This window comes from Danio rerio, chromosome 5 (genome assembly GCF_052040795.2).
Source record: "Danio rerio strain M-AB ecotype USA chromosome 5, GRCz13ab, whole genome shotgun sequence".
In the NCBI taxonomy this organism is placed as follows: Eukaryota; Metazoa; Chordata; class Actinopteri; order Cypriniformes; family Danionidae; genus Danio; species Danio rerio.
This window is the reverse complement of record NC_141025.1, coordinates 25,821,038-25,848,478: the sequence shown is the minus strand read 5'-3', so window position 1 is coordinate 25,848,478 and position 27,441 is coordinate 25,821,038. Positions and strand designations below refer to the sequence as shown.

General features: G+C 35.8%; 1 protein-coding gene across 16 annotated transcripts in view; it reads left to right on the top strand.

Annotated features, from left to right (window-relative positions):
• The window catches only part of ap1b1 (adaptor related protein complex 1 subunit beta 1), a 56,407-nt gene that overhangs the window by 8,053 nt on the left and 20,913 nt on the right, over positions 1–27,441 (top strand). For 4 of the 16 annotated variants that reach the window (XM_087252333.1, XM_087252338.1, XM_087252330.1 and 1 more), the window contains exons 4-20: positions 1,179–1,314; positions 4,224–4,469; positions 4,646–4,836; positions 7,891–8,112; positions 8,226–8,346; positions 9,919–10,014; positions 10,219–10,334; positions 10,664–10,829; positions 12,010–12,108; positions 14,329–14,588; positions 17,715–17,913; positions 18,363–18,383; positions 18,759–18,824; positions 21,193–21,222; positions 21,457–21,597; positions 22,942–23,087; positions 26,389–26,518. In XM_087252333.1, the coding sequence (XP_087108459.1) occupies positions 1,179–1,314; positions 4,224–4,469; positions 4,646–4,836; positions 7,891–8,112; positions 8,226–8,346; positions 9,919–10,014; positions 10,219–10,334; positions 10,664–10,829; positions 12,010–12,108; positions 14,329–14,588; positions 17,715–17,913; positions 18,363–18,383; positions 18,759–18,824; positions 21,193–21,222; positions 21,457–21,597; positions 22,942–23,087; positions 26,389–26,518 (2,386 nt within the window). The remainder of the gene's footprint in view (positions 1–1,178; positions 1,315–4,223; positions 4,470–4,645; positions 4,837–7,890; positions 8,113–8,225; positions 8,347–9,918; positions 10,015–10,218; positions 10,335–10,663; positions 10,830–12,009; positions 12,109–14,328; positions 14,589–17,714; positions 17,914–18,362; positions 18,384–18,758; positions 18,825–21,192; positions 21,223–21,456; positions 21,598–22,941; positions 23,088–26,388; positions 26,519–27,441) is intronic. The other 12 variants (XM_087252336.1, XM_087252341.1, XM_087252331.1 and 9 more) reach the window with 3 other exon arrangements.

Below are 27,441 nucleotides of genomic sequence, written 5' to 3'. Positions count from 1 at the left end.
ATAATATATAAACTATACATCATTAATATTACTCTATACTATATGTCTGATAAGCTTATTGTATAAATGGATATTGCACAGATATTGATGTTTCTTAATGTTTTGCTCTTTTCTACTTGCAGTACACCAACATATTTGAATTGATAATATTTTTATAGTATCTGCATTTTGCACATAGCATGTTATGATAGCTGTGGGCAAGGGGAATAGGTTTTTATTCACTTTATTTCAATGTTTACACACTTCAAAAATCTTTTACTTTAACACTACATTTTACACTGTACATTTTACAATACATTATTTGAATCAAGCTTAGTTTACAATGTTTACTTTGTTCTACTTGCATTAAATCTAAATCCCAAATATCAGAAATGACAATAGATTGATGAGATTTTATTAATGCCAGTTTTAATGTTATTGACTTAATGCACTTACTTGTCAGATACATTCTTTTTCCTTTTGCTTAGTCCCTGATTTATCAGGGGTTACCACAATGGAATGAACCACCACTTACTTGACAGATTTATGTATTTTACATTTTAGTGTATTTGTGAAATGTCATTTATGTTTGTTAAAATAATTTCTTATTGCATCTTAAGGGATTTTTCAACTAATTACACTTAGTTGTGTAATTAGTCTTGTCCCATTAGGTGGATTTAGTAAATTTAAATTTAATTTCACGGTTTGACGATATTGTGATTGCTGCTCTAAAAGAAGTTATTTTTATATGTCTGGGTAAAAACCAACAACTTTTCCCCCCTATTTAACACAATATATTTCATAGTAATGTTTTGGAACAGTAAAAATGTCTGGCTAAATAATTAAAATAAACCATTTACTCCTGCTATCTTCATTAGTTTCAAAAGCACAGATTTAAAACGCATAAACACATAAAAAAAACTTATATATACACCTTTGGAATGGTGTAGCAGAAAATGTTAGTGGGATTAAAACCCTAACTTTTCCAAACCGCGATAAACCTTGAAAACAGTTATCATCCCATGCCTACAGTATTTTTAGTTATATGATATTTGATGTCATCTGCATAAAAAAAAGGATTACAGTATTATCAGGTTTGTGGATGATGAATATTGCATACTCCTAATGTCAACCATCCTTCTTTTCCATTGGTACAGTATGGTTGTAGTTTGAATATTTTTTTTTTTTTTTGTTCCCAGTGCTCTGTTTCCTGATGTTGTCAACTGCATGCAGACAGATAACCTGGAACTGAAAAAGCTGGTCTATCTGTACTTGATGAATTATGCCAAGAGCCAGCCAGACATGGCCATTATGGCAGTCAACACTTTTGTGAAGGTAGGACTCGTACATCAATAAAATGGCCAATAGTTTTATTGTAAATATATTATCATATTGTTTGTCCTGAGACATGATTACAAGGTTTTTCATTTACTTTCCAATGGAAAAAGCTGAAATGCATGCATGATGAAACACTTAGACAGCTAAAACCGCTGCTCTGAAAAGTGAAGTGCCTAAAAGCCTCATCACGAGCCTGGTAACAGCAGAGAAACGCATCTCTTTGAAGACTGAAATAGTCAGTCTTTATAGGATAATATCGTCTGCAGGTCAGCGTGCTCCATCAGCACTAATTAGTTTTTGCTGGCCTCCCACACACCTGAGAACAGATAGATAGACATCATTATAAAGCAACCAACTAGTGGGTCATATAGCTTATCACATCAAATAAGAAAACGGAAACATTTCCAGGGCCTCCTGGATCTGTGGTTTATTATATATAAATATTTTCTATTTGTCACAATGTTGAGTTGCATGTAATTAGGGCCAGACATTATCTGCGGACATTTTTTCGCTATTTCTGTGAAGGATTTTGTAAGAAACTGTGGATTTATGTGTTATGATTTTAGGAGTATTGTAACTAAAATCGTAATGCATGATATAAAAAAAAAAAAAACCTTTTTAACTTTCTTTAATATTTACAATGCAAATCCAATTAGATCCACTTATTTGGTAATCAAAGCAAGTCTCATAATATATCTACTAAAAGACTGTATAATAAACAAATCATATGAACATTTACATAATGCAAACATTTGTTTGTAGAGCAAGTAGTTTGACCGTTTTCTGCCGTTTATTCCAGTCATTTCTCTCATAGGCGACTGAATCGGAAGTTCTAAAACAATCGCGAAAACGCACTTCTGCATTTTAGAATAAGGTCAATAGAGGTGGTAGTATTGCTTGTTTTTTTTAAATCAAAAGGAAAGTTATTTCAAGCAGTGGGGCTCTGTTTTTTTATTGTTGTGGGGAAATGCATCTATTTCATGGTTATCTTATTCTGAGATAATGGTATTTCCTAAAAAGATAATGGGAGAAAAAATAGCAAGTCTCTATATAGCATACAGTAGCTGTTAAAAAATCAAAATTTTCTATATAGTAGTTAACAGGGTAACGCTTTATTTTGATGGTCCATTTGAGTATTAGTAGATTGTCTGCTTAATATCTGCTGATACTGCTCCTTCAACAGACATTTAACTGACTATAAGAAACTTTGCAAGTACACGCCAACTTACACTAAACCCAACCCCGACCTAACAGTCTACTTAAAATCTAATGAGAATTAGTTGCAATGTAACTTAAATTCAACAAATGGACTATCAAGATAAAGTGTGACAATTAACGGCAATATACAGGGGAATTCAACAAACTTGACCAAAAAACCTAGAGTTAATAGGATTTTTGGAGGAAATTAATAAACTTCACAGTAAAGAAGTTTCTAAAAGACAGTAAAAATGTTTCGCGCCAGACAAGAAACACAGAGCTCCAACATGACTTGAAAAAGACATGTTTTTATGCGTTTTCTAAGTTTTTATTATTATTATATTATTATTATTATTATTATTATTATTATTATTATTATTATTATTATTATTATTATTATATTAGTGAACCAAAAATAATAATAAACACTTGTTGGATCTAATAGCTCAGGGACTTTTTAAAATCCTATTTCCCTCTATCTCTCACCCATTTTCAGTTTTAAATTTTGTTTTACCACATTAATGGTAGAAATTCCATTTCTGCAAATGTATTTAAAATAAAATAAATGCACTGTTGAAAAATATTCAACACTCATGTTTTGTTTTTTTTTAGTTTTTATTCTGGGAAAAATATTCTAAACGATCTGTTGTCATGGAATTGATAAAAAAAAACAATCCAAACATACAATTAAAACAAAATAAATAAATAAAAAGTTATGTGTTATAACAATGTAATGATACAAGGAGGAAGTACTGAACTACTGAAATGTATTTAATACTATATATGAAGGGTTTTATTTTTATGGCGGCTTAAAGACGGCTCTCATATGGGGAATGAAATCACATTAATTGCTCGGATGTGAGTTTGTCAAAGACTTCGACAGAGTTTAAAAATGTGAATAGTTCTGTGGGTCTCGTCTGTCAAATCTGATCTTTATTTTGTATTTTCTATTGGATTCAAGTCAGGTTATTGGCTGGGCCATACTACAGCTTGATTTTCTTACTTTGAAATTATTAGAGAGTTTCCTTGACTGTGTTTTGGTTCATTGTCTTACTGAAATATCCACTCTGGCTTCATCTTCATCATCCTGATAATGTAGATCACAGGTGTCAAATTCAGTTCCAAAAGGGCCGCAGCTCTGCACAGTTTAGTTCCAACCCTAATTAAACACACCTGATCAAACTAATTGAGTCCTTCAGGCTTGTTTGAAACCCACAGGTAAGTGTGTTGGAGCAGGGTTGGAACTAAACTGTGCAGGGCTTCGGCCCAGCAGGAATTTGACACCCCTGATGTAGATTAACTAAAGCAGCTAATATTAATTTACAATGAGGAAGGGCTGAGGGTGGCTGAATAACTACTAAGAGATTTCAGTTGCTGTCTGGGCGTTAACTGCCTTTCTAGACCTTCATTTCTTCATGTGTTTAATACTTTTTTTCCTGTGTCATTTATTTTATTACACATAACTTCATTTGTAAACAAATTAATATATATAAATATTTTTTTTCATAGTTGGATTTCTTTGGTTGTTACCAACATCTCGTAAAAATTTCAAGTCTACAGCATCTAGAAATAAGTTTTCTGAGAGAAATTGTGGCGTGTTGAATACTTATTTCTCCCACTCTAATTGGAACTTGCCGACTCCAAACAAGCGAACTGTACAGTATACCCAGTAATGCCCAAGTTTTGGGTCTAATGTGTCTTCTCTATAGGATTGTGAGGACCCGAATCCTCTGATCCGAGCTCTAGCTGTGCGCACGATGGGCTGCATCCGAGTGGACAAGATCACGGAGTATCTGTGTGAACCTCTGAGGAAGTGTCTAAAAGATGAAGACCCTTACGTGAGGAAGACTGCTGCAGTTTGTGTCGCCAAGCTCCATGACATTAACGCCCAGCTGGTAGAAGACCAGGGCTTCCTGGACACACTGAAAGACCTTATCTCTGATTCCAACCCTATGGTGAGACCTTTAAACTAGACATTTTTTGCACATGCACTTATGTTTTTTTAAAGGCATCCATGGTGCTTTCAGTCTCCATGGTGTGGAATTACATGCTGGTGTTGTGTGAAACTCAAGACCATGCAGACACACTACAAATTTGTGTTTAATGTGTTTGTTATTTTCTCCTCCATTAGGTGGTAGCAAATGCAGTAGCAGCTCTGTCTGAGATAGCAGAGTCTCATCCTAACAGCAACCTTCTGGACCTGAACCCTCAGACCATTAATAAGCTCCTGACAGCCCTTAATGAATGCACTGAATGGGGCCAGATCTTCATCCTTGACTGCCTGGCCAACTACACGCCCCGTGATGACCGCGAGTCTCAGAGGTCAGATGACACTGTTATTTCATCACTTCAGGGTGGTGGACTCAAACACTCTCTTTAATGAAGTCTGCGTAATACATTGATTAGCTTAACTAATAAAGCAATGTAGTGCCTGAAATTGCTATTGATTTAATCTAAATGAATCATTAAGAATCAAATTTGGATTGTTCAGAATCAGCTTCTTTTTTTTTTTTTTTTTTTTTTTTTTTTTTTTAAACTAGCCCTAATTTAACAGTAAAACTGCTCTGGGTAAATTTTACTCATTGCTGTTTTCCAAATGTTCATAGGCTTTATTAAAACATTTAAGCCTCCCAGTCATTCACTTCTGCTAAAATTGACTAATTTATGGACCAAGATCCTTCTTTTATGCATTCACAAAAGCCTGAAATGGGACTGAAAACAATACCAACACTGAGCCTTTTTTTTAAATCACATGCTCATCATCTGATGTTCAATTATCGCTGTAGATAGTAGCCTGTCTCTTCATTTTGTATGTTTGGTGATTGTTTGTACTGTTTTTATATGTTGATGGATGAGATGGTAAGGGTGTCTGTCGTTTTTATGTTCTGCAGACCCGCAACCTGCTGAAAAACAGCATTCATGCTGTGTCAGGCCCGATTATATTTTCATCTTTTCCTGTTTGAAAAATATCAAATAAATATATGAATTAATTAACATTTCTTAGATTTAAAACATTGAGATAAAATTTTTAAACCAGGGGTCTCGGACTGCCGGCTTACAGGCCATTTATGACCCCCTCTTTCTCCCTCTGGCCCACAACTGACGTCAAAATATAATGGATATATATTATAATCGGCTCTCCAAACATATATATTTTTGAATCACTATCATTGTTGTGCAGTCACCTGTACTGTAGCCACTTGTGGTTTTGACTTTCAGTCTGTGTAGTCAAGAATAACGCAAATGCAGATTATTTCTGTGGCTGATTTAAAAGTTAACATTTATTTCTGTAAGTGCTCTATTTTTTATTTTTTATAATTATATTTTCTGGAATTTTTGAAGAACAACCACAGGGAAACCCAGGGAAATTATCCCATTTAATAGATTTTTCTCATTAAGATTTGTTTAAAAACTATGTACATTATTAAAATTTAATTGCTGGTTTAATTGAACATTTTAAAAGTTAATGTGAATATGTACATACTTTTACTGTGTTGTAGTTTTACAAAAAAAACACATATTGAGAAGAACAATTGCAAGTTAAGTCACTAAAGTTACCCAGCTTTCTGCTGTTTTTAGGATATCTGTTAAACTTTTGGTTAAGCAACAATTGGTTGGGACAGAATAATAATAATAATTTATTATTATTATTATTATTATGCCTATTAATTGTATTGTTTTCTTAGCAATTTAACTACCCCTTCAATATGTACAACAAGAAAAAACAGCTGGAGTTTTGACTGCATATACTCTGTGGAAGAATAACTGAGTGTGTGTCTAGTGCTCGGCCATTTACACAACGGCCACAGATATATTTGAGTAGTTGTGTGATGGATGAATGTGCTAATTTGCATTATCACTGGTCACAGGTAATGCTTGAAATATAAACGTCATGTATGTTGTCCTAAGGTGCATCAATTACGTCAGGTTTCCACTTTTTTTCTTGTGCTTGAATGTGAAAATTAATTCTTCTATAAATTGTCAGTCACTGCAATGGGCCCCCCCCCAACGATTTGAGTTTGAGATCCCCGTGTTAAACATTTCAATAAAACTAAGTCTAAAAATGGGGCATCTTTACCTGCTATATACAGGGTTCATACGGTCATGGAAAACCTGCAAAAGTCATAGAATTTTGACATGGTATTTTCCAGGCCTGGAAAAGTTTTGGAAAATCAGAAAAAAAACACAAAGTTTTGGAAAAGTCATGGAAAATAGATATCTGTGTGCTTAAATATAGGTTATTTATTTCTTTTCTTTCCTTGGCCAATCACACTCTCACATTAATAGTATGGTGTAAGCATTATCTAAATCAATTTTACATAGATATAAATATAAGCTGAAACTAAATAGATTGTTGCGTGTTTTACGTTATGCTGTAATAAATTTTAACATGTTTTTTACCACACATATGTTGACATTGCATAAATCTTTAGGTCATGAAATTTAATTTACTTTAAGTCTTGGAAAAATCATGGAAAAGTAATGGAATTTAGTGTTAAAATGTGTATGAACCCTGTATATAATGCCTTGATTTATATTTTAACTTTGAATGTTGCCATGCAATGTCTTTAACTCAGTGAATTTGTGGTTAAAATAAACAAATAAATAAAGTCACTGAGTAAAAGAGGCGTTTTGTAGTGGTAGTAGAATTGCAAAATGCTATGAAAAACTAAGTCTAATGGCAGGAAAAGTGATGCGACCTGGGACGCCTCAGTATCTGACAACTTATCTTACAGCCATCCAGAGCCTCAGAGATGCAACGCACAGTCAAATTGAGATGTTTAAGCAAACTCATGTATAAACTTTATTGGCGTTGTTCTCCTATTTAAACTATGAATTATAACCAATTAATTGTTAATTAGTTAAAGCTGTGCGCTTCAATTAGTCATCGCTTTGTTATTGTTGTTCATTGTTCATTGTTGTAATTTTAATTTAAATTTACATCTTAATATATGATTAACAGCATTGCATTATATTACACCACTCAAATATGTATTTACTTCTAAATGTCAATGTGATTTGTTTAGCTTATAGACAACCATTTTGAAAGTGATTTGTGTAGCCTGCATAAAAACACTCAAACTAAAACAACAGCATAAACAATGTTGATGACTAGACATTATTTTATGACTCTAGACGCTTCTTTTTTTTAACAGTTGCATAATACAGTGAAATGTTTTTTTATTTACTTTTTTTGCCATTTCTAAACAGAAATGTGCACGTGTGGGTAAAAATTTACACACTGGCAATTTTATGTGTACAGCAACCCCTGATGATTCTAGTGTTAAGCAATAAAACTACACAGCATGTCTTTGCCCCCCAAAAATCGTATTCTTCTACCTTGTTGAACATTTTATTTCGTTCTTTTTTCTACAGTATCTGCGAGCGTGTGACTCCACGGCTTTCTCATGCTAACTCGGCCGTGGTGCTGTCTGCTGTGAAGGTTCTGATGAAGTTTATGGAGATGCTGCCGAAAGATCTAGATTATTATGGCACTCTGTTGAAGAAACTTGCTCCTCCATTGGTAACGCTGCTCTCCGCTGAACCTGAACTGCAGTATGTTGCCCTGAGGAACATAAACCTCATCGTACAGAAACGGTAGGTGCAGATCTGGAGGAAATATGATTATTTGAAGATGAAAAGATGATTTGTGGGTTTAAATTTATTTTTTTGAAGATCATTTCTCTTTTCATTTTTACTGTTTCCACCAGGCCTGAAATCCTAAAGCATGAGATGAAGGTTTTCTTTGTGAAATATAATGACCCAATCTATGTCAAGCTGGAGAAGCTGGATATAATGATCCGCCTGGCCTCTCAGGCCAACATTGCTCAGGTAAACACATTACACATATGGATGCTCTTAAGTTAAAGTTTTGGAATGAAATGTTGCAACCACTGCAAAAAAAAACCTTGTTCAGTATTATTGGTTTTAATACAAACATCTAAATCAGGGGTGCCCAAATGTTTTTGTATGAAAGGCCAAAAACCAAATATCACTGAGAGCTGTGGGCCGATGGTAAATATACCAAACTCTATTACTCTATTACATTAAAGTTGCCATACGTAATTATCAAATTTTCATAATATTTAAAAATAAATAGAAAACATTACTTTAAGTTGTATTAGCTAATTAGCAGTATAATTAATAAAATGATAACTTATTACAATAAAAACATAAACCATTACATTTACAACATTGGTATCAATGCTAAATACACTAGTCAAGCAGAATCTGCCTTTGCCTTCATTTGCTCACTGATGTCTCTGCATTGTCTGACAGTGTGTACTTTTGAGAAAAAAAAAAATCATTTTAAAACATTTAATTCAACTTTTAATTTCAATTAGTTTTTTTTTTTTTTTTTTTGTCAGAGCTTAGCAATAAAACAACCAAACTAACAAAATACTGCCTTAAATTGAGATGGTGGGCCAAATCAAAGGTTACCATGGGCCAGCTTTGGCCCGCGGGCCCTAGTTTGGGCATCTCTCATCTAAATATTCTTTTAAATCAGGATACATTTACTTGAGATGCAAAATTAGGGAGGTTTAAGTCTTGTTTTCTGAGAAACAGCCCAAAAGTAAGTCTATGCTTAAAACAAGAACAAATCTGTCAATGCAGTATGAAGTATACATATTCTGCTTTTTTTCAAGCCCATTGGCAGACATTTGTTCTAGTTTTTAATCATAAACTCTCTTCATTTAAAGCAGGGGTCACCAATCTCGGTCCTGGAGGGCCTGTGTCCCTGCAGGGTTTAGCTCCAACTTGCCTCAACACACCTGCCAGGATGTTTCAAGTATACCTAGTAAGACCTTGATTAGCTTGTTCAGGTGTGTTTGATTAGGGTTGAAGCTAAAATCTGCAGGACACCGGCCCTCCAGGAACAAGTTTGGTGACCCCTGCTTTAAAGTTTCACAGAACAGAAGGTTTTTTCATCTTGTGTTGTAGCTTTCCAAGTCCAAGTAAATGTGTGTTTTAAGAATATTTTGCACAAGAAAAGTCAACAATTCTGAGAAACATGACTCATTTTGCTGTGTGATCAGAAGGTACAATGAAAACCATTTTCATAGTCTTTTATTTGGGAGCAGACTGTTCAGACCTTAACTGTAATTTTGTCATATGAATTAAAAAGTAATGAAAATTGGTACAAAGTGTTTTTTTGTGTTGCTAATACTTTATCATGTGCTCCCTAAAGAAACACACTGATGTTTTGTGTTCCCTTCAAAAAATTAATTAAGTATTCTTTACTTGGTCTTAAACACATTAAAGTATTAAATGTAGCTTCGTAAAAGCTGCAGACCCTAATAATGTTCATTCTTTTTTTTTTTTTTAAATGCTAAATCTTTTAACTTCAGTCTTCATTCTCGTATGCAAGTCTGTGATAAATCTGTGTGTGTTTGTGTTGTGTAGGTGCTGGCTGAGCTAAAGGAATATGCCACTGAAGTGGATGTAGACTTTGTGCGTAAAGCTGTACGAGCCATTGGCCGCTGTGCAATTAAAGTGGAGGTGAGCTGGCCTGACCCTGATTAGGATCACATTATCATTTCCACCAGCTGTCTGATCAGTGTTCAGTTTTAATTGTAAAGTTCATCTCTGCTAATGAAACAATTCAACTTGATATGAGTCAAAGCCAACGGCCTGATTTCTGGATGATCCCACTGGCGTCCTAATAGATCATGACTCTTTCTGTCTGTCCTGTTTTTGTTTTAGCAATCAGCAGAGCGTTGTGTCAGCACACTGCTTGACCTCATTCAGACCAAGGTCAATTATGTGGTGCAGGAAGCCATTGTGGTGATCAAGGACATCTTCCGCAAGTACCCCAACAAGTAGGTTTTTATTTTTTTGAGCTTGTTTTACAGTTTCCTCTGTCCCTGACCCTTCTTTTTCTCCTTCTAAACAGTATCCTTATCTGTTTCTCTGAGGCTCACAGTCCTTGTATAGCCTCAGCTTGAACCTTCCTTTCATATACAAAATACAGTAGTCAATATTTGAAGTGGATCAAAAAGGTTTTTCTAAATTTTCCTAAGACAAGAATGAAAGGTGATGATCCACTTCAAACCTTACTGTACCGTACTGTATTTCCTTAAAAACCAGTCATCTTCAACTTTGTCTTTTTGCTGCTTCATCGATGCTTTCTGGCTGAATGTGTTGTCAGGTATGAGAGCGTGATTGCCACTCTGTGTGAGAACCTGGATTCTCTGGATGAGCCCGAGGCAAGGGCAGCCATGATCTGGATTGTGGGTGAATATGCAGAGAGGATTGACAATGCCGATGAGCTGCTGGAGAGCTTCCTGGAAGGCTTCCATGATGAAAGCACACAGGTCAGGAGCATTTTAAACTGCTTCAGGATAAATCTTGTTTGTGAAATAGTTTTATTACTAGAACTAGCACATAGTAAAATGTGCCTACACCCAACAGATTTTCAATAAAATATCCATGTATCCCAGTCAACGACTTTAGCTAAAACTGAGTTATTTACAACTCTTTTACACATAAGGTTTAAATACTCTCGCTGACTTCCATGCATGAGTTTTTTTTACTCATTATTTAGAATGCATTTATATAAAGTTTTTTTAGTGATTTATCAAGATTATCGCATGATACACAACAGCCCAACGATTTATGCATATAGCATTTTATTTCCTTTTTCATTTTTCTCCAAATATTGACAAACATTCTCAAAATAATGTGAAATTTTCAGATTCTCAAATATGTGTAAGAACATGTATTTAGTCATTTAATCAGCTTAATGATCATATTATTTGATCTGAATATTAACTGAGCATTAGTACACTGTAGGAGTATACAGAGCTGCTGGATTTACAACATGTTAATTCATCAGTTTCTCCTAAAAAAGCATGAAAGTAAGCAGTTTAACTGGGAGACAAATGGACTAAACATTCTAGTTATCTAGTTATCCTAAATGGTATTTTTTAATAACGTTTAAAATGAATAATTATTGCCATCCAGTGGTAAGGGATACATTCTAGGGCTGCACAGCATCATAGTTGAAGACTATAAAGAAGGTCGCACACCAGAAGCGCCGCTCAGCGACGCAATGCGTTGCGCCATGCATTTCAGGATTCTAAATTTAGATTTCTATCAGGGTACACACACCGGTGTCAAAAGTTGGCGACTGTCCACGGTGCCCAACCACGACTCAGGACACTGTTCATATTTCTGCCGTGCCACAGAGTGCCATCTAAATACTTTAATTTTAAATAGCATGTAAATGTGCGCGTCTGGTGAGCGATACTTTCAACTGTCATGTGCGCATTATTTTTAATCATTGGTGGAATGTAGATACACAATAACCTCTGGCATGTTCTCGTGTTAAGGGGAGTAAAATCAGATAGTTATAATGACTACTGAAATTTTGGTATCATGACAATCATACAATAGTACTGTATTAAATGCTTTAGTGAACTTGCATGAACTAGTCTCGGGAGGTTGTGCTACATGTTTTGTCTGTGTTAATGTTCTTTCTCGGTTCTGTTTCAGGTGCAGCTTCAGTTGCTGACAGCTATTGTGAAGTTGTTCCTGAAGAAACCCACTGAGACCCAGGAGCTTGTGCAACAAGTGCTCAGTCTCGCCACACAGGTGAGAAATCCACATGGACACTTCTCAAAACACAGCGCCTATATTTGCTCACACCTTCATGGACACTCTGAAGGTGTTGCCATCCTCAGATGTCAGAGCTCAGTAGCAAGACCACACTGGACTTGCAGAATCACTCCAAAAATAAAACTGAGATATTTAAAGGAATTGTTGCTGAACACCCTGACATGTTTATTCTTGCTTGGTTATTGCTAAACTCAAGCAGATAAAAAAAAAAGTTAACAGGAACTGATGGTGATTATCAGATGTATTATTGTATTACTCCTCTAATTCTGTAAAATATGACTTTATCAATTTTAAGATATGATATTTGTTCGTATTAAAAACTAAAGCGCTCTTATTTCTCTCACAATGAAGGTTGGTGCTTGTGGGCTAGAATTTTGTACTTTGCACCACATTAAAACAGCAGGTTTTATGACAGGTTTATGTTTATTAAAAAAGGCTTTAGTAATTTCAGTAAGCCCTTTTCTTCCTTTTTCTTCCTTACTCTACTGAGGATTTTTTTGTGACGTTATCAGAAAAAATCTTTTCATGTTAATGATGCTACCACATTAAACAACTTTAAACCATTCAAATTAGTAGTGTGCACACAAATATTTACTGATAATTATATTGAATTAAACATGAATCAATCGCAGAAGATACTATACTATACCCTATACCCAGTTGGAGTCAAAATTATTAGCCCTCTTAAATTATTCGCCTTCCTGTATATTTTTCCCCAATTTCTGTTTAAGAGAAAGAAGATTTTTTTCAACACATTTCTAAACATAATAGATTTAATAACTCATTTCATTCATCTTTGCCATGATGACAGTACATAATATTTTACTAGATATTTTTCAACATACTAGTATTCAGCTTTAAGTGACATTTAGGGTGCTTTCACACCTGTGGATCTATTCTTTTCTTCCGTAACAAGAATTAAAATTGTTAGTGTTGCATGTTGTTCTTGGTGTGGTTTGCTTTCACACGGCAACATTTCTAAACCGACCAGAATAGCGAAAACAAGTCTTGTGCGAGTAAATGTCCTCACATTAGACAGAGTTCCACGATTTATTTTCAGAGTCCCGCTCAGCTGTCATGCGTCCTGATTATAATTTATGTCGATGAGCAATAAAATCGTAGGTAAGACTTTCTCATAAATAGTCTGTTTTTTTGCTCTCAAGTGTTTAGGCCCCAAGTAGTGATTATTAACCACACTGAACTGAACTGAGCTGAACTGAACTTAAATACTAAAAACTGAACTACACTGTTCCAATTTACTATGACCATTAATGTGAGGCTGCTTTGACACAATCTACATTGTAAAAGCGCTATACAAATAAAGCTGAATTGAATTGAATTGAATAAATAAGGTTCCGAAACAAAAGTCCAAGTGTAAAAGTCCAATCACCCTTAAAGGGTTTGTTCTATAGACAATCAGAAAAAAAAAACTATTGCTTTAGGGGCTTAATAAATAATATTGACCTTAAAATGTTTTTTATTTTTTTTTATTTGTTAATTTTTATTAAAACCTGCTTTTATTCTACCCAAAATAAAATAGAAGAAAAAATATTACAGGAAACTGTGAAAAATTCCTTGCTGTTTTTTTTGTTTGTTTTTTTTAATAATCATTTTGTATATAAAAGGAGTCAACACCGTCACTTCTGATGATTTGTAGGAAATTGCATTATTCATAATTATGCGTCAGTTTAAATTGACTTTATGCGCTTCTTAAACTGATGGCATAAACAAGTTTAATGTTTGTGTGTGTGAGCACTAGGGTGCGTGTGTGATCTCATTAATATTCAGAGAAGCTGCGAGCTTGCACTGTCAGACTGGGATCTGAGATTGAATCTTGTCATTATTAACTTTGAGCTTCGGTGCCACAGGCTGCTCTCGCCGCCAGGGTTCTGTCAGAATACAAAATGTCCTCCTTTATCCCAGGTTCCGTTTTATGGCCTCCAGATCTAATTCTCTCACCGCTGTTTTGCTCTGGGTGTTGCTGGCGCACCACTTGATCTTATCACGCAGAAGAATTGAAGCTTGGAAGGAGTTCTGCATTATTTACACAAGTTTCTGTCCTTCAGATGTAACTTTGTTGAAGAAACGGTCACATATACTGCATCATTTTTGTATAAAAAAGGCAAAAGCATATATATTCCCCCTCGCTCCACTATTTGTAAATTTCACTTTTCTTGTAATTTGCTCTCTTTGCAGGATTCTGATAACCCTGACTTGCGTGACCGTGGCTACATCTACTGGCGTCTGCTCTCCACGGACCCTGTGGCTGCTAAAGAGGTGGTTTTGGCTGAAAAGCCACTGATCTCAGAGGAAACAGACCTGATTGAACCCACCCTGCTGGACGAGCTCATCTGCCACATTGGGACTCTGGCTTCAGTCTACCACAAACCTCCCAGTGCTTTTGTGGAAGGCAGCCGTGGTGTTCAGCACAAGAGACTTCCTGCTCGTGCTGGCTCGTGAGTCTCTCTAACTTTTGTTGACATTATAAATATTTTTAATATATTTTAAAAATGTGCAATGGTATTTACAAATTAAGAAATTTTGAATACATTAATTATTTGTATTTATTAGGGCTGCACTGTATATCATTTTAGCATTGATATTACAATGTGTGCATCTGCAATAGTCACGTTGCAACGATATGCAATGTTGAGTTGACTTTGCAGTGTTATTTTAACATTTACTTATACGAAACCATAAATAGTGTCTTGTTTATTTCACTATTATCTTTGCTGTTGGATTTATCTATGCTTGTAAATTGTTTATTACATGTTCTGCATGATTCACTCTCCAACAGAGTCATCCCAGTCAATTAAAATTTATGATGAGAAGTTAATAACCAATTCTCACTGTTAATTAGTTGCTTATTAGCATTGAGATATTGCCTGCTTATTAGTACTTCTAATTAAATATTATTACTAATTATACATGTTTTGTATGATATCATTCTACATCTCTAATCTTACCCAATACCTAATCTACTTTAATAACTGTTAAGGAGCAAATTAGAAGTTTTAATGTAGCAAAAGTTGGCTTCACGGATGTTCTCCCCGTGTTCGCGTGGGTTTCCACCGGGTGCTCCAGTTTGCCCACAAGTCCAAAGACATGCGACATAGGTGAATTGGATGAGCTTATTTGTCCGTAGTGTATGTGTGTGAATGAACGAGTGTATGGTGTTTCCCGGGGATGGGTTGCAGCTGGAAGGGCATCCGCTGCGTAAAACATGTTGGATAAGTTGGTGGTTCATTTTGCTATGGCGACCCCAGATTAGTAAAGTGACTAAGCTGAAAAGAAAATGAATGAATGAATGTAGCAAAAGTCAAAATGGTTTGCTTAGAGCAAGAGCTGAACCTTAAAATAAAGTGTGACCAAAAATTCTTTACAAGTATAACAAAGTATATCGCAAAATATATGGCAGAAAAGCTAAATATCAAAATGTTAGTTTCATTATATACCTGTACATATAAAAAAATTTGACATTGCGATTATATATATTTACTTTTTGGATTCATTTATTTTATCTTTATTTAAATCATATAAAACACTTCACTTTTTGCCCCATAGAATTCTATTTATATGCGAAAAACGCAAGCTAAAGTTTTGTGCAAAAAGTTTAAGCTTGGGGAATTCTGACCTGCGAAATAGCATCACATGATAGCACGGGACTAATAGAAGATCAAAACATGACCTCTCTGTACAGAAATTTTAAATATGGAGCAATTGCTCGCTTTTTTTAAACGTCTAATCAACTGACTTAGCCTCTTTTCACAGTGCTTTACGACAGAATTTCGCAAGCTCAAGCTCTAGTGTGATCGAGGCTTAAAGGGCCATGACACCCCGCACTTTCGGTTAAAGTCTACTTCAGAATTTTTTCAAAAGATGCATGATTAATGGGTGTGGAGCTCCGCGAGCATAGGACAGGAGTGGGCGTGGCCAGCAGGGGAGAAGGGGAGCGAACAACTGTTGATGTCAGTTAGCTCACAAAATGAGTCAAACCGTGAGGAGACGCATGCGTTTATAGTTTACAAAGTTAAAATGCAAAGAAATAAACAGTAATTTAATGCCCTGCTACATTTGTTATTCGTAATTTCATATACAGACAACCACAATTTATATCATTATAAAGATAATCGTGTTCATATAAACACTATAAATGAGGACTTCTCCCTCAATCCCCGGGTCTGAATCATAGATCTAAATGCAGACTCAGTGCAGCAGGTCTCCTGACCTGTCTATTTTAGCCATTAGTCCTGCTGGTAAAAAAACCCAGAGAGTAACCAGGCTCTGTTGAACATGACCATTGTTTTTCTGGCCAAACTTCCTGTGTGGAACTGTAGTCTTGGTGCCGGAGGCTGGAGAAGCTGGACGTCCATTGTGGAGAAACTGCAGGTGTGGGACTCTTCTGTTGTGGTGGTTTTTCAGGAATCAGTCTCATGTACTCTATTCCTCCATGACGACCACTGCATCAGCTCAGGATACTGCCTGGTCTAGGATTATGGATTCTTGGAATCGCATCAACAGCGCTGCATAGTTTTTATGGACCTCTGAATGAGAATAATTAGCATAGCTGCTGTTCATAGTGTATTTAAACGAGATGCAAAGATGTTGGTATAAATGAAAATACCAGTTATATAAACAAACACAGAAACAAACATGTAAAGCATATAAGAGTTTCTTACACAATGTCTTGTGTATTGAAGAGGAGTGTGTCCTGCAGGTGGTTGTCAAGCTAGCTCACCTGCGTGGAGCACATTCATGCAAAATACCGGTTTGTAATGCATTGAGTGTATGCTTTACTAAAAAGATAGGTATTTAATCTAGTTTTGAACTGAGACAGTGTTTCAGCCTCGAACATTATCAGGAAGGCTATTCCAGAGTTTAGGAGCCATAAATGAGATAGCTCAACCTACTTTACTCAACTTTGCTATTCTAGGTACTACCAGAAGCCCTGAGTTTTGAGATCTTAAAGAGCGAGTTGGATTGTAGCGAGACAGAAGGTTGGTTATAGTGCAAGTAGTGCGTTCACACTGAAACACTAAAAATAGTAAGTGCACTGTAAATACCTGGATGATGCACTTATTCAACCAGTAAAATGAAGTGTGGAATGTTGGACACTTCACTCGCTTAATGGCAGCTGCTTCGCATGCGTAGCGGAAGGGGCAGAGCTTTCGGGCACTGATGTTGGATTATTTATTTTGTATTGCGAAAGCAAAATTCTCCTATGAGAGTGATTATAACACCTCTTGATGGTAAATGTGGTTATTCATGGCAGGTATTAATTGGTAGTTTGTTCATTTATTTCACTATTTAGGCAACTATCAAACATCATAGGGTCACAGTATGAATTTCTGCTTGGTTAAAAAAACTTAGTTTTCCATTTGGGACGACACTCTCAACAGCACAGTATATGAATGTAATAAGTGCATAGTGTATAGTGTGCCATTTGGGACGCAGCTTGTGTGTTTGATCAACTCTGCATTTTGGTAGATATGCAGGAACAGGATTTAGCATCCCTGATATTAAAAAAAAATAATTTTTTTCTTTTTGTATATAAATGATTGTCAAATTTTTGTCTCTATTAGTGGAGAGAGTGCCGAGAGCCCTGAAGTTGGCCAGTCTGGAACCTCTGAAGCTCCACCTGCAGTCATTCCATCACAGGGCGATCTCCTGGGGGACCTTTTGAACCTGGATCTGGCCCCGGCCACAACCACTGTTCCTTCAGTTCAGCCTTCAATGCAGATGGGAGCCATGGACCTACTTGGAGGAGGTCTGGATAGTCTGGTAAGTTCAAACATGATCACCCCATTGTGGTGAAATTAGATTAACGTAGAAGAAAAACTGTGTAATTGCCTGAATGAATACAGCCATCTGTCCCATCTGTGTGTCCATTAACTGTGGCATCCAGGCTTTTGGTTATGTGTTTGTCAGTTCAACTCGCGTGTGTTGTAGGACATTTATATTGAGTTGGCATTGACTTGGCTGGCATCCAGACCTACTTTACTAAATCAAGATCATCCGTGTAGATTCTGATCCCAGATCAGCTGCCTTCTCCTTAAACACACATCCAAAGTCCCTTAACCAATGTAATTGTGTCTGTTGAGAAATCACAGATGCTCGTGCATAATTCGAGTTGACTTTCCTTGCTTTCATTTCCCTTCTGGTCTTCTCTTTTTTGACTCTTGTATTTTTTCCGTCCCCTTCTCTCTTTTATCCTTTCGCTACACTTGCAGATGGGCGATGAATCAGATACGGTAATTAAACTTAGTCAAAAGGAAGCAGACACTTTCATATCATGCCATTTCATTAGTCTGAATTGAGGATTTGTATTGGTATACAGATGTACACTTCACACCAGCAGAGGGCTGCTTACAGCCACAACACAAGCCTGTTATTTACAACCACCACTTTTTCCTGCATTTAAAGATTCTCGGCATTAATAATATATCTCAATGGCTGTGATTTATCTGTGATGTCATTGGGCATCATAAAAAATCCAAGGCTTGATGCAACCACATTACACCATAAATGTTTATATAGTTATATAAATCCCCAGTCTCTTTCTCTTCATTTCTTCTGCTTTGACTCACTGTAAACATTTCATCCGTTTGTCATTGTTGCTCTGTCAGCCGGGTGTTTCCCACAGGACCGAGATGCAGTCTCCTCAGCCATCTTCTGATTATTCTGAGAGAGAGGTCTGTGTGGGTGTTGATGTTCTCACCTTGCTCATCCTTAAATATTTCCTCTGTGCTGATCTCAGACTATTCTCTGTTGCATAACATAAATTACTCTCAGATCAGTTTGGAAGGAACACTAAGCACCTTTCCACTCTTATTTTGGCCCAATATATGGGTTTAGTAGTGGTAGTTGTAGTTCTGCACATGTAGGCACGTCTTGTATAAAGTGTGTAGTATGATGAAAGTAGGGGTGGGCGATCATGACTAAAATCTTGATACCACACTAATGATATACATATCACCAAAAAAGCTGATTTGTTATTATTTGTCTTTGATTGAAACTACACTGAAAAAAATGTTTCATTGGATTTAATTTTTTTTTAAGTTAAGATGTTGCTAACAATTTATATAGGCTGAGTTTAAACAAACCAAATAAAGGTGCTATATGCAAGTTTTGACTGTTCTAAAGCATAATAATACCACAATATGTTTTCAGATATTTAAGAAACATGAGCGAGCATTCTTGTTTATCTGAAAAACAATGCTAAAGTCAGATGTGAGTTATGTGCCGGAACGATGTCTTCAGTTTTTTTAACCCGCCCAATACCACTTTAGCCAATTATTTTTCAGCTCCCCGGGTTGCCTTGTTGGAAAACTGTGTATTTCGTTCATTCAGTCAAGAAGGCTCTCAAAGCATGCGTTCATGACCAAAATGCGACCTCTGGTGGACAGTAGCAGACTCCAAAATGAGATGCAGATTCAGAAGGCCACATAAGGTTATTAATTAGCAAATAATATAAATATTACGAACCTAAACATTAGGTGAGCAGGTTACATTCTAACCCTGTGTCCTAACAACACGTTACGTAACGAGATTTGCTATGATCAGCAAATTGGCTGTTTACACCAGACGAAACATGACAGAAATTTAAATGTAGCCATTCAGAAGCACAGAATCTGCACACACCCATGAAATGGTAAGCTTTATAATCTAATTATTACATATTTAGCATTATTAAATGCAGATGCTGGATCACTGATATGTGTTGGTTTGCATTATTTCAGAGTTCTAAAGTTCAATTTCAAATGGTTATGGAGGTGATCATTGTCAGTTTTCTGTTGTTCACCTGTGAGAAATAGAAGCTGTTTATAAAATGAAGAAATTCCACATGTTGTTTGGATAAAAACCTCCTTTTAATATGAAAATATTCCTTCTATCACGTGCCGTTGCATTTATTTAGAACACAACTTAAATTAGAGTTTAGGCTGTAGTCAAGAGTGCAATACCTAGTTCAACCACTTGGTGTCAAACTTACATACTGCACCTTTAAATTTAGTAATGTTCAACCTAATTTGTTTGTTTAAATTCAGCTTTTATAAATGTTTTGCAGCAATTTGCAATGAACCATTTTTCCAGTGTATAAACAAGGAATAAATAAATATGTATTTTATGGATTTACAGTGGTGTAGTGGGACTTTTTAACATCGAATAATTGTTACAGAATCTTCGAATTAATCCGCTCATAAGTTTGAACTGTTTATTTAAGCAAAATCTGCATTTATTGTTGTTAAATCAAGACAAGGTTGTACATGCAACACTTACAAATATATATTTTTGCTGCTAGTTCAAACTACATATTTAAAATAAGCTGATAAAACACAATTCTTGTTTTTTGGGGACAACACAATTGTTATGCTCAATCCAATTAAATTGGTAAAAACAATGAAGTTAACTTAATCAATTTGTGTAGGGATAACAAAATAATTTTGTGGAACGCAGCATTTTTCACAGTGAAGTTGTAGAATTGGCCATTTAAGTCTCCCACACTCCTTTGTTGCAAGGGTGAAGAAAAATATATATTTTTTACTTTAATAATATTTTCACTATAAAACCTTCATTTAAAGCGATGAACATTTTAAGTGATATGAGAGGGAATTTTTGTTCAGATTTGTTTTTTTTAAGGAAATGTGTCTTCTGGAGAAATTTTAGAATATTTATCATTGATCAAACTTAAAGATCTTAACTTTTTTTTTTAATCAGTGGTTTTATTTGTATGTTTTTTATGTGCAATGCATGATCATTAAGAAAACAGGTATGATTGTAAATTATACAATGAGCATACAGCAGTATAAACTACATACTTTATTTTTTTATTATTGATTGATGCTTTATATCGCCCAGCCCTAGTTGAAAGTAGTTTAAAGGAGTCAGTGTTTAGAATGCAAGAAGAGTGTTAAATTGAATGGTCTGGCAGATTTCTTAGCAATACCCTGACTTGCTTTCACTGAGTTTCGTTCACCCTTCATCAACCTCTTCCTAATTATTACCATCTTCCCTGTTCACTGATCGTTACTTTGACTTTTTGTCCTCTCTCTGTTTTGCCAGCTGGGAGGAGACATCGGTGGAAGTCCTTCGGTAAGTCAGAGAACTTCTTTATTTATTTATTTATTTTTTTTGCAAAGTTCATGCAGACTTTGATAAATGTGCTTTATCAGAGAAGCATTAGCATCAACATAGGGGTTTGCCTTCATTAATCTAAGAGCTGTGAAATTTCACCCTTCTAAGTCTTTTATCTTAGTTAACTTCTGTTCATGTCTCCCTTTTTGTAATTGTCTTGTAAAGCTGTAATGCTAATTTCTTTCTGCTCAGATGGGTGCTGCTTTGGGGGCCCCTGCAGCCATGCCTGCTGCTCTGAGCAATGCTCCGGCTGTTGGAGGTGGATTGGGAGACCTTTTTGACCTCGGTGGGGGTGTTGGCATGCCAACGGGATTCTATGTTGCTCCTAAAACTGTAAGTATAGAATCAATCAATACTGTAAATTAATATCTTAGGTTGTGACTTCAGGAATCATATATAAGCAGTTCCTCTGCTTTTTCAACTCTGTTTTGTTATGTGTCAGCTTTTCCTACACTCTTAGGGAGCATGCAATAAGGACTGCATGATACTTTGGAAATATGAAATATGCTATATTATTGTTGAATGTTGCAATAAGGATATTTCTTACAATATAGCAAACTTGCAAAATGCTTTTTTATAAGCAATTTAAAATAATATATTTGTTATAATCATACTAAAACAAATACTTATATAACAATATTAATAATAATATTAAATTGTTGATTATTAATAAATAATAAATACATAGTTTTCTGAGCTAATTAGATAAATACCTGTTAAAAAGTTCTATCAAGATGCCACAATTTAGGCTTGAAAACACCACAAATGACTGAAAACCTGACTGAAAGGTTGCATCTGATTGGTCAGATTTGGAAAAACAGCCTATACATGTAGCACACAAACGCTTGGCACTAGAGATATAACGATTCACCTGACTCATGATTCGATACGATTCATGATACGATTTAGTCACTATTTTTTAAGAAATAATTTGAAACATATTTAAGGCGAAGAGCCCTTTCATTTTTGTCTTTAATGCTGCACTTTTTTGCAAAACAATATATTTTCTGCCGTAACCAAATTGCTATTTTAAAAATAACTTAAAAAAAAAAGAATTATGTCAGCATATCTATGTTTTCTGGGATAAGCTGAAGTCTTTGCACATTTACAATGTCCCCTGCTGATGAACAAAACTCTTTCACTTGGGACTGAGATGGCTGTTGTGGAGAGGAAAGCCTTTCCTAAACCAGAAAGCAGCCTGTACAGAGGTGGTCAAAAGTCCCTCTGGTCCAGGTGACTGGCCACTGGCATAAAACACTGATCATAAAATGACTTCCTACATAGTAATAGAGACAGGAGTTGAACATGATTATGAAGGTGAATAATTAATATTACTTGTATAATTAATTAGTTTAAGCATTACTGTGATGCACTTAAGAAGAGATAATCCTGAACATTTTTGAATATTTTGAATAATTTTGAATAGAAAACAAAAAAGCCCTACAAAAACCACTGTAGTTTTCAATACAGAGTCAAATTGAATCAGTATTATATTATAATTTTATAATATTCAATAGAAACTGGAATAAAAAAAGCAAATCTCATAGCATTAGGGGAAAAAAAAGCTTGTACGTTGCATAAGTAATTCAATGTCCATCTAATGCACTTTTTTTCACAGTAAATGAGAAAACTATTGAAAAACACCCCTAACTCTCACCTGTTTAACTGTGGGTTCAGTTGTTTTTACCAGCAATGAAGGCTAAAGGGCTGGAGATTTCTGGGACATTTGCCCGACGTGGCGGCATCATTCAGATGGATCTGTCTCTCACCAACAAAGCCATGAGCGTTATGACTGACTTCGCCATTCAGTTCAACAGAAACAGGTGAGTCAACTGTCAGAACAGGAGGCTTCTTTCTGCAGTATCTGCTGTGCTTCCTAATCAGTTTGGAGGTATGCTTTGAAAAATGCTGCATTTATTTATGCAGGAATGTGATCAGTGGAATCATTCAAGTACCTAATGGTGATGATAATGATGATGTTTCAAATACACATTACATGTCAGTTAAGGATTTCTGTCTAGAAATACTTTCTACTGTTGTAAAGTCTGTTTTTTTGGAAATGGTAATACATACTACGGTCTTTCTACTAAAACAAGGGCATCAGAAGGTCATATTCTTATCTATGTGTAAAGTGATGCTTTCTCACTGCCACAGAGTCTGCTGCTGTTTCTGTGCACTTGTATGGGTCAAATGCAGAGCACATTCAGACTATTGTTTACCATACTGAGTCATGTCACTCACATAACGCTAACCTATTGTGAGTGATTGACAGGGTGTTGCGGTTGCTATAGTGAATTTGCTTTCAATGCTAGAAAAAAGAAAGACGACTGCATTAAAAATCTGAACTTTAAGTGTGCAACATTTCTATTAGATTTAAATAAGTCAATCTTGTGGGTCAGGTTGTTGAAACGGTAGGCTATAAACAATTTATTTGTTATGAATTAATTAATTATTCATTAATAATTAATTCACTGCCACCTATGACGACGATGCCATCGTCCATTGCGATGTTTAACATCAGACATTGTATGATGCCAAAGTGGTTGACATTGCCAACTGTAATACTTACACCCAACTGCTACCTTTATAACTATTAATAGGCTGCAGATTAGGAGTTTACTAAGGCAAAAGTCATAGTTACTGGTTTATTAAAAGAAAGAGTTGTAGCTTAAAATAAGTGCGACTAATTAATTTAGATACATTTTATCTTTCCTTCAGCAAATCAGTCAAGAGCAATGAGTGATTTTCTCTTTGTCTTTTGTTGATTAACACTAATGAAACAAGCGGCAGGCGGTTTATTTAGACTGCTGTCACTGAAGCACTATAACGAGATTCAGCTGGACTAATGAGACTGTGTTGCTGAGAGAATGAGAGGAGACATTAGTGTAGTACTGTTATCTTAGTGAACTTGCTGTCAGACAGAAGAGAGCAAGAGAGCCTGTATCTAGTGCCAGTACTGTAAAGAAAAGTGAATCTGAATGTTTTATATATCACTATGTATTAAAAATATAGATATTTTTTGACAGCACTGCTGGAATATATAACATTTGTTTGGCTGAAACATAATTCAATAGCTAATTTCTGAAGAGCATTTGTATGTTGTGATTTCTCTATATGTTGACATGTAGAATAGAATAGGGTTGTCATGATACTGAAATTCGGTACTAAAAAAAAACATTTCCTGTGAACATTTGACACAGCTGTTTAGCGTGTTTTAAACAGCACTGATTTGTCGTTTTGTTCACATGCTCAACAGAAATGACTGTGATTGGCTGTGAAGGTCATCGGTTCACCAAACTCACCTCTGTTTACTTATTGTAATCACAGATACAGGGATACAAGCGTTTTAATGTTGCGATTCATTAGCGCATCGCTCATATGTCAGCTTATCGACATAACAGCTAATTGACGAGACTTTGAAACACTCCAGTGTCCCTGTATTTGTGTTTACACTCAATAAGCAGTGGTGAGTTCTGTGAACTAATGATCTTCATGGCCAATCACAGTCATTTCTGTTAAGCACGATGGTAAATCAGTGGCGTTTAAGAATGTGCTGAACAGTGCTCAAATGTTCGTGGGGAATTGACTTTTTTTTAAAAAAAATTTATTTCAGTACCAATTGGTTCTGAATTCCAGTATTCTGACCAAAATAGAATAAAAAGTTGTCCCCCGCAGGACCACCATGCTATATGTAAGAGATATATACATGCCGCTGGTTGTTATCGCAGATCATACATGGTTGTGTAAATTACATGATTCTGATTGGTCAGTCACAAAATCCCAGGGTATTTTATTCTAAGATAGCAACTGCTGAATAACTCATCTGGGGTGCTTCAAATCATATTTTGAACATGAATACATCCATATCTGTTAATATGTTTGTCTGTTTTGCGGCTGTTTTTGACTGTTTGATGCTATCTTATGTCTTAATAATATGGTAGGTTAATGTATACTCCATGCAGCCCTTTTAAAAACTGTCAGCTTTTTCTTCAACATTTTTTACACCCTTTGAGACTTTATTCTGTGAGAACAACTGCCTAGATGTACAGTATCCCTGACATGAAACCTGATAGGCTTATCAGCAGCTTGTTATTATATTGTATTGTATTGTATGTTATTGTATAATTGGCTGTTATCAGTGAATAACATGTCTTGGAATGTTGTAATTGACCAATCAGAATCAAGTGCTGTGTAATAAAAATTCAATCAAAACAAATTATGTTAAATTGCATACCACCACTAAGGTCGAGTTCAGACTGCATGATTTTAGCCCCGATTTTAACTCGCAGACAGGTTTTGAGAATTTGCAGACAAATGCCTGAAATTTCATTCACATGAGTAAAATTCAGACATTGTGAACTATCATAGACATGATTTGAGACTATGGCAGATGAGTCGCAGACAACCGTGAGATATTTGTCATGCTAAATATCTGGAGCTGTTAGCGATTCAAATCATGCAGTGTGTAATGTGTTCTGATTAAAAATAACCTACAGCCGATGAGAGCGCAGCTTCCACTAGTTTGGGTATCTGCAGGCCAGCAGGAGGTTGGGGGGAAGTTAAAAGAACTTCTTTTTGGTCTATTCTAAATGGAGGAAAAAATAGTGTAAATTTGGCAGGAGTCAAAAAGGGTGAGGGACAAATTATTTCCTTTAAAAGTCTGGTGAGCAAAATAAGTACATTCTCTACCCCACTAAAGCTTCTTTCTCATTATATAGTTAATAAAAAGATATACGTTGTGACCTACCATTGGTTCTATGTCACTTTTCGCGTGGGTTTGGTTGGTTTGACCAAGACAAAGTTGTCGGCTATTCTTCATATTGTAAACTCATGCAGTGTGAAACCCCCTATCGCCGATCCATCTTGCAGTTTAAACAGTGTAAATACAGCAGCAACAGAATGCTATCCCAGACAGTCATGCAGTGTGAAAAGATCTATGACATTACTACTCTGAAAATCATGCAGTATGATTTTGGTATAACCTTATTGACTTATTTTTTCCAAATACAGTTACACATTTGTTCATTTCAGAAACATTGCTTTTGGGTATGTTTTGACTTTAGGTATTTTAGTAAGACGTGTTTCCGTCACTGTTCTTAATTGTGTTTCTGTTTCTTTCTGTAGTTTTGGTTTGGCCCCTGCTGGCCCCCTGCAGGTTCTGACTCCTCTGACCCCAAATCAGACGATTGATGTCAGTCTGCCTCTCGGCACAACTGGCCCTGTCATGAAAATGGAACCACTCAACAATCTCCAGGTGACGTTTGCATTGCATTTCTGCTGCATCATACTTCATGCACTATATGAAACCAGTGCTGTTCCGATATGCATTTCAGCACACTAAGCAATAAAACAAGCTCCCTGCGGGCATTATTACCAAATGCTGCAGCCCAAAAAAGCCACTCCAGTGAGAGACAGTTATGTGTGGGTGCTTGTGGAGGAGAGCAGCTGAGATTCAGTAAAAAAAAAAATCATCATTAGTGGCTCCCCTTTGCTTCTCCCTTTCTGCAATTGTCTTTTTTCTACCTTTCTCCTCCTATCATTACATCCATGTCCATTTCAGTCCTCTATCGATCCATCATGTAGGTCTGCAACAGCACAGCAATAGGTCTGATTTAGCTCTAGCATATTATCTCCCTCAGTGGAGTCATTCACATTTCTCTCTAGCGAGCGCATTAGGGATTAACCCACAAAGCCAACAGAGTAAATGAAGGCACATGCATTGTGGAACACAGAGTCTCTAATTGGTAGTAATTAAAACACAAGCAGAAGATTGCGTTGAGCTTTGGGAACTGTTATGATTGGATGCAGCAAATGCCAAAATGTAGAATGGAGGGTTTCAGCTGCTGAAAAAGATTCAGATAATGTAGCGTTTTAATCTCAAGATTCAATCTGAAGATTTTATAGGGTGCCATTTTCAGATTGGTTGCACGTATTGAGCTTTCCTAGAGGGAGATCATGTCGGAGTTCACATGTTAGATTAACATCAAATGGTTATTCATGAATGTGTCTCTTTCACTTTCCGCTCTATGCTAATCGTTGAAGTCATCAGTAGGGGTTTTAGTGGCTGGGAGAGCTGTGATGATTATGGGATTTGTCACACTTTTTCTTTAGATATCTCCATTTTTGCAGGCCTGATGTAACAATATTTCTGGAGCTCAGGCGGCTCACCGCTTCAGC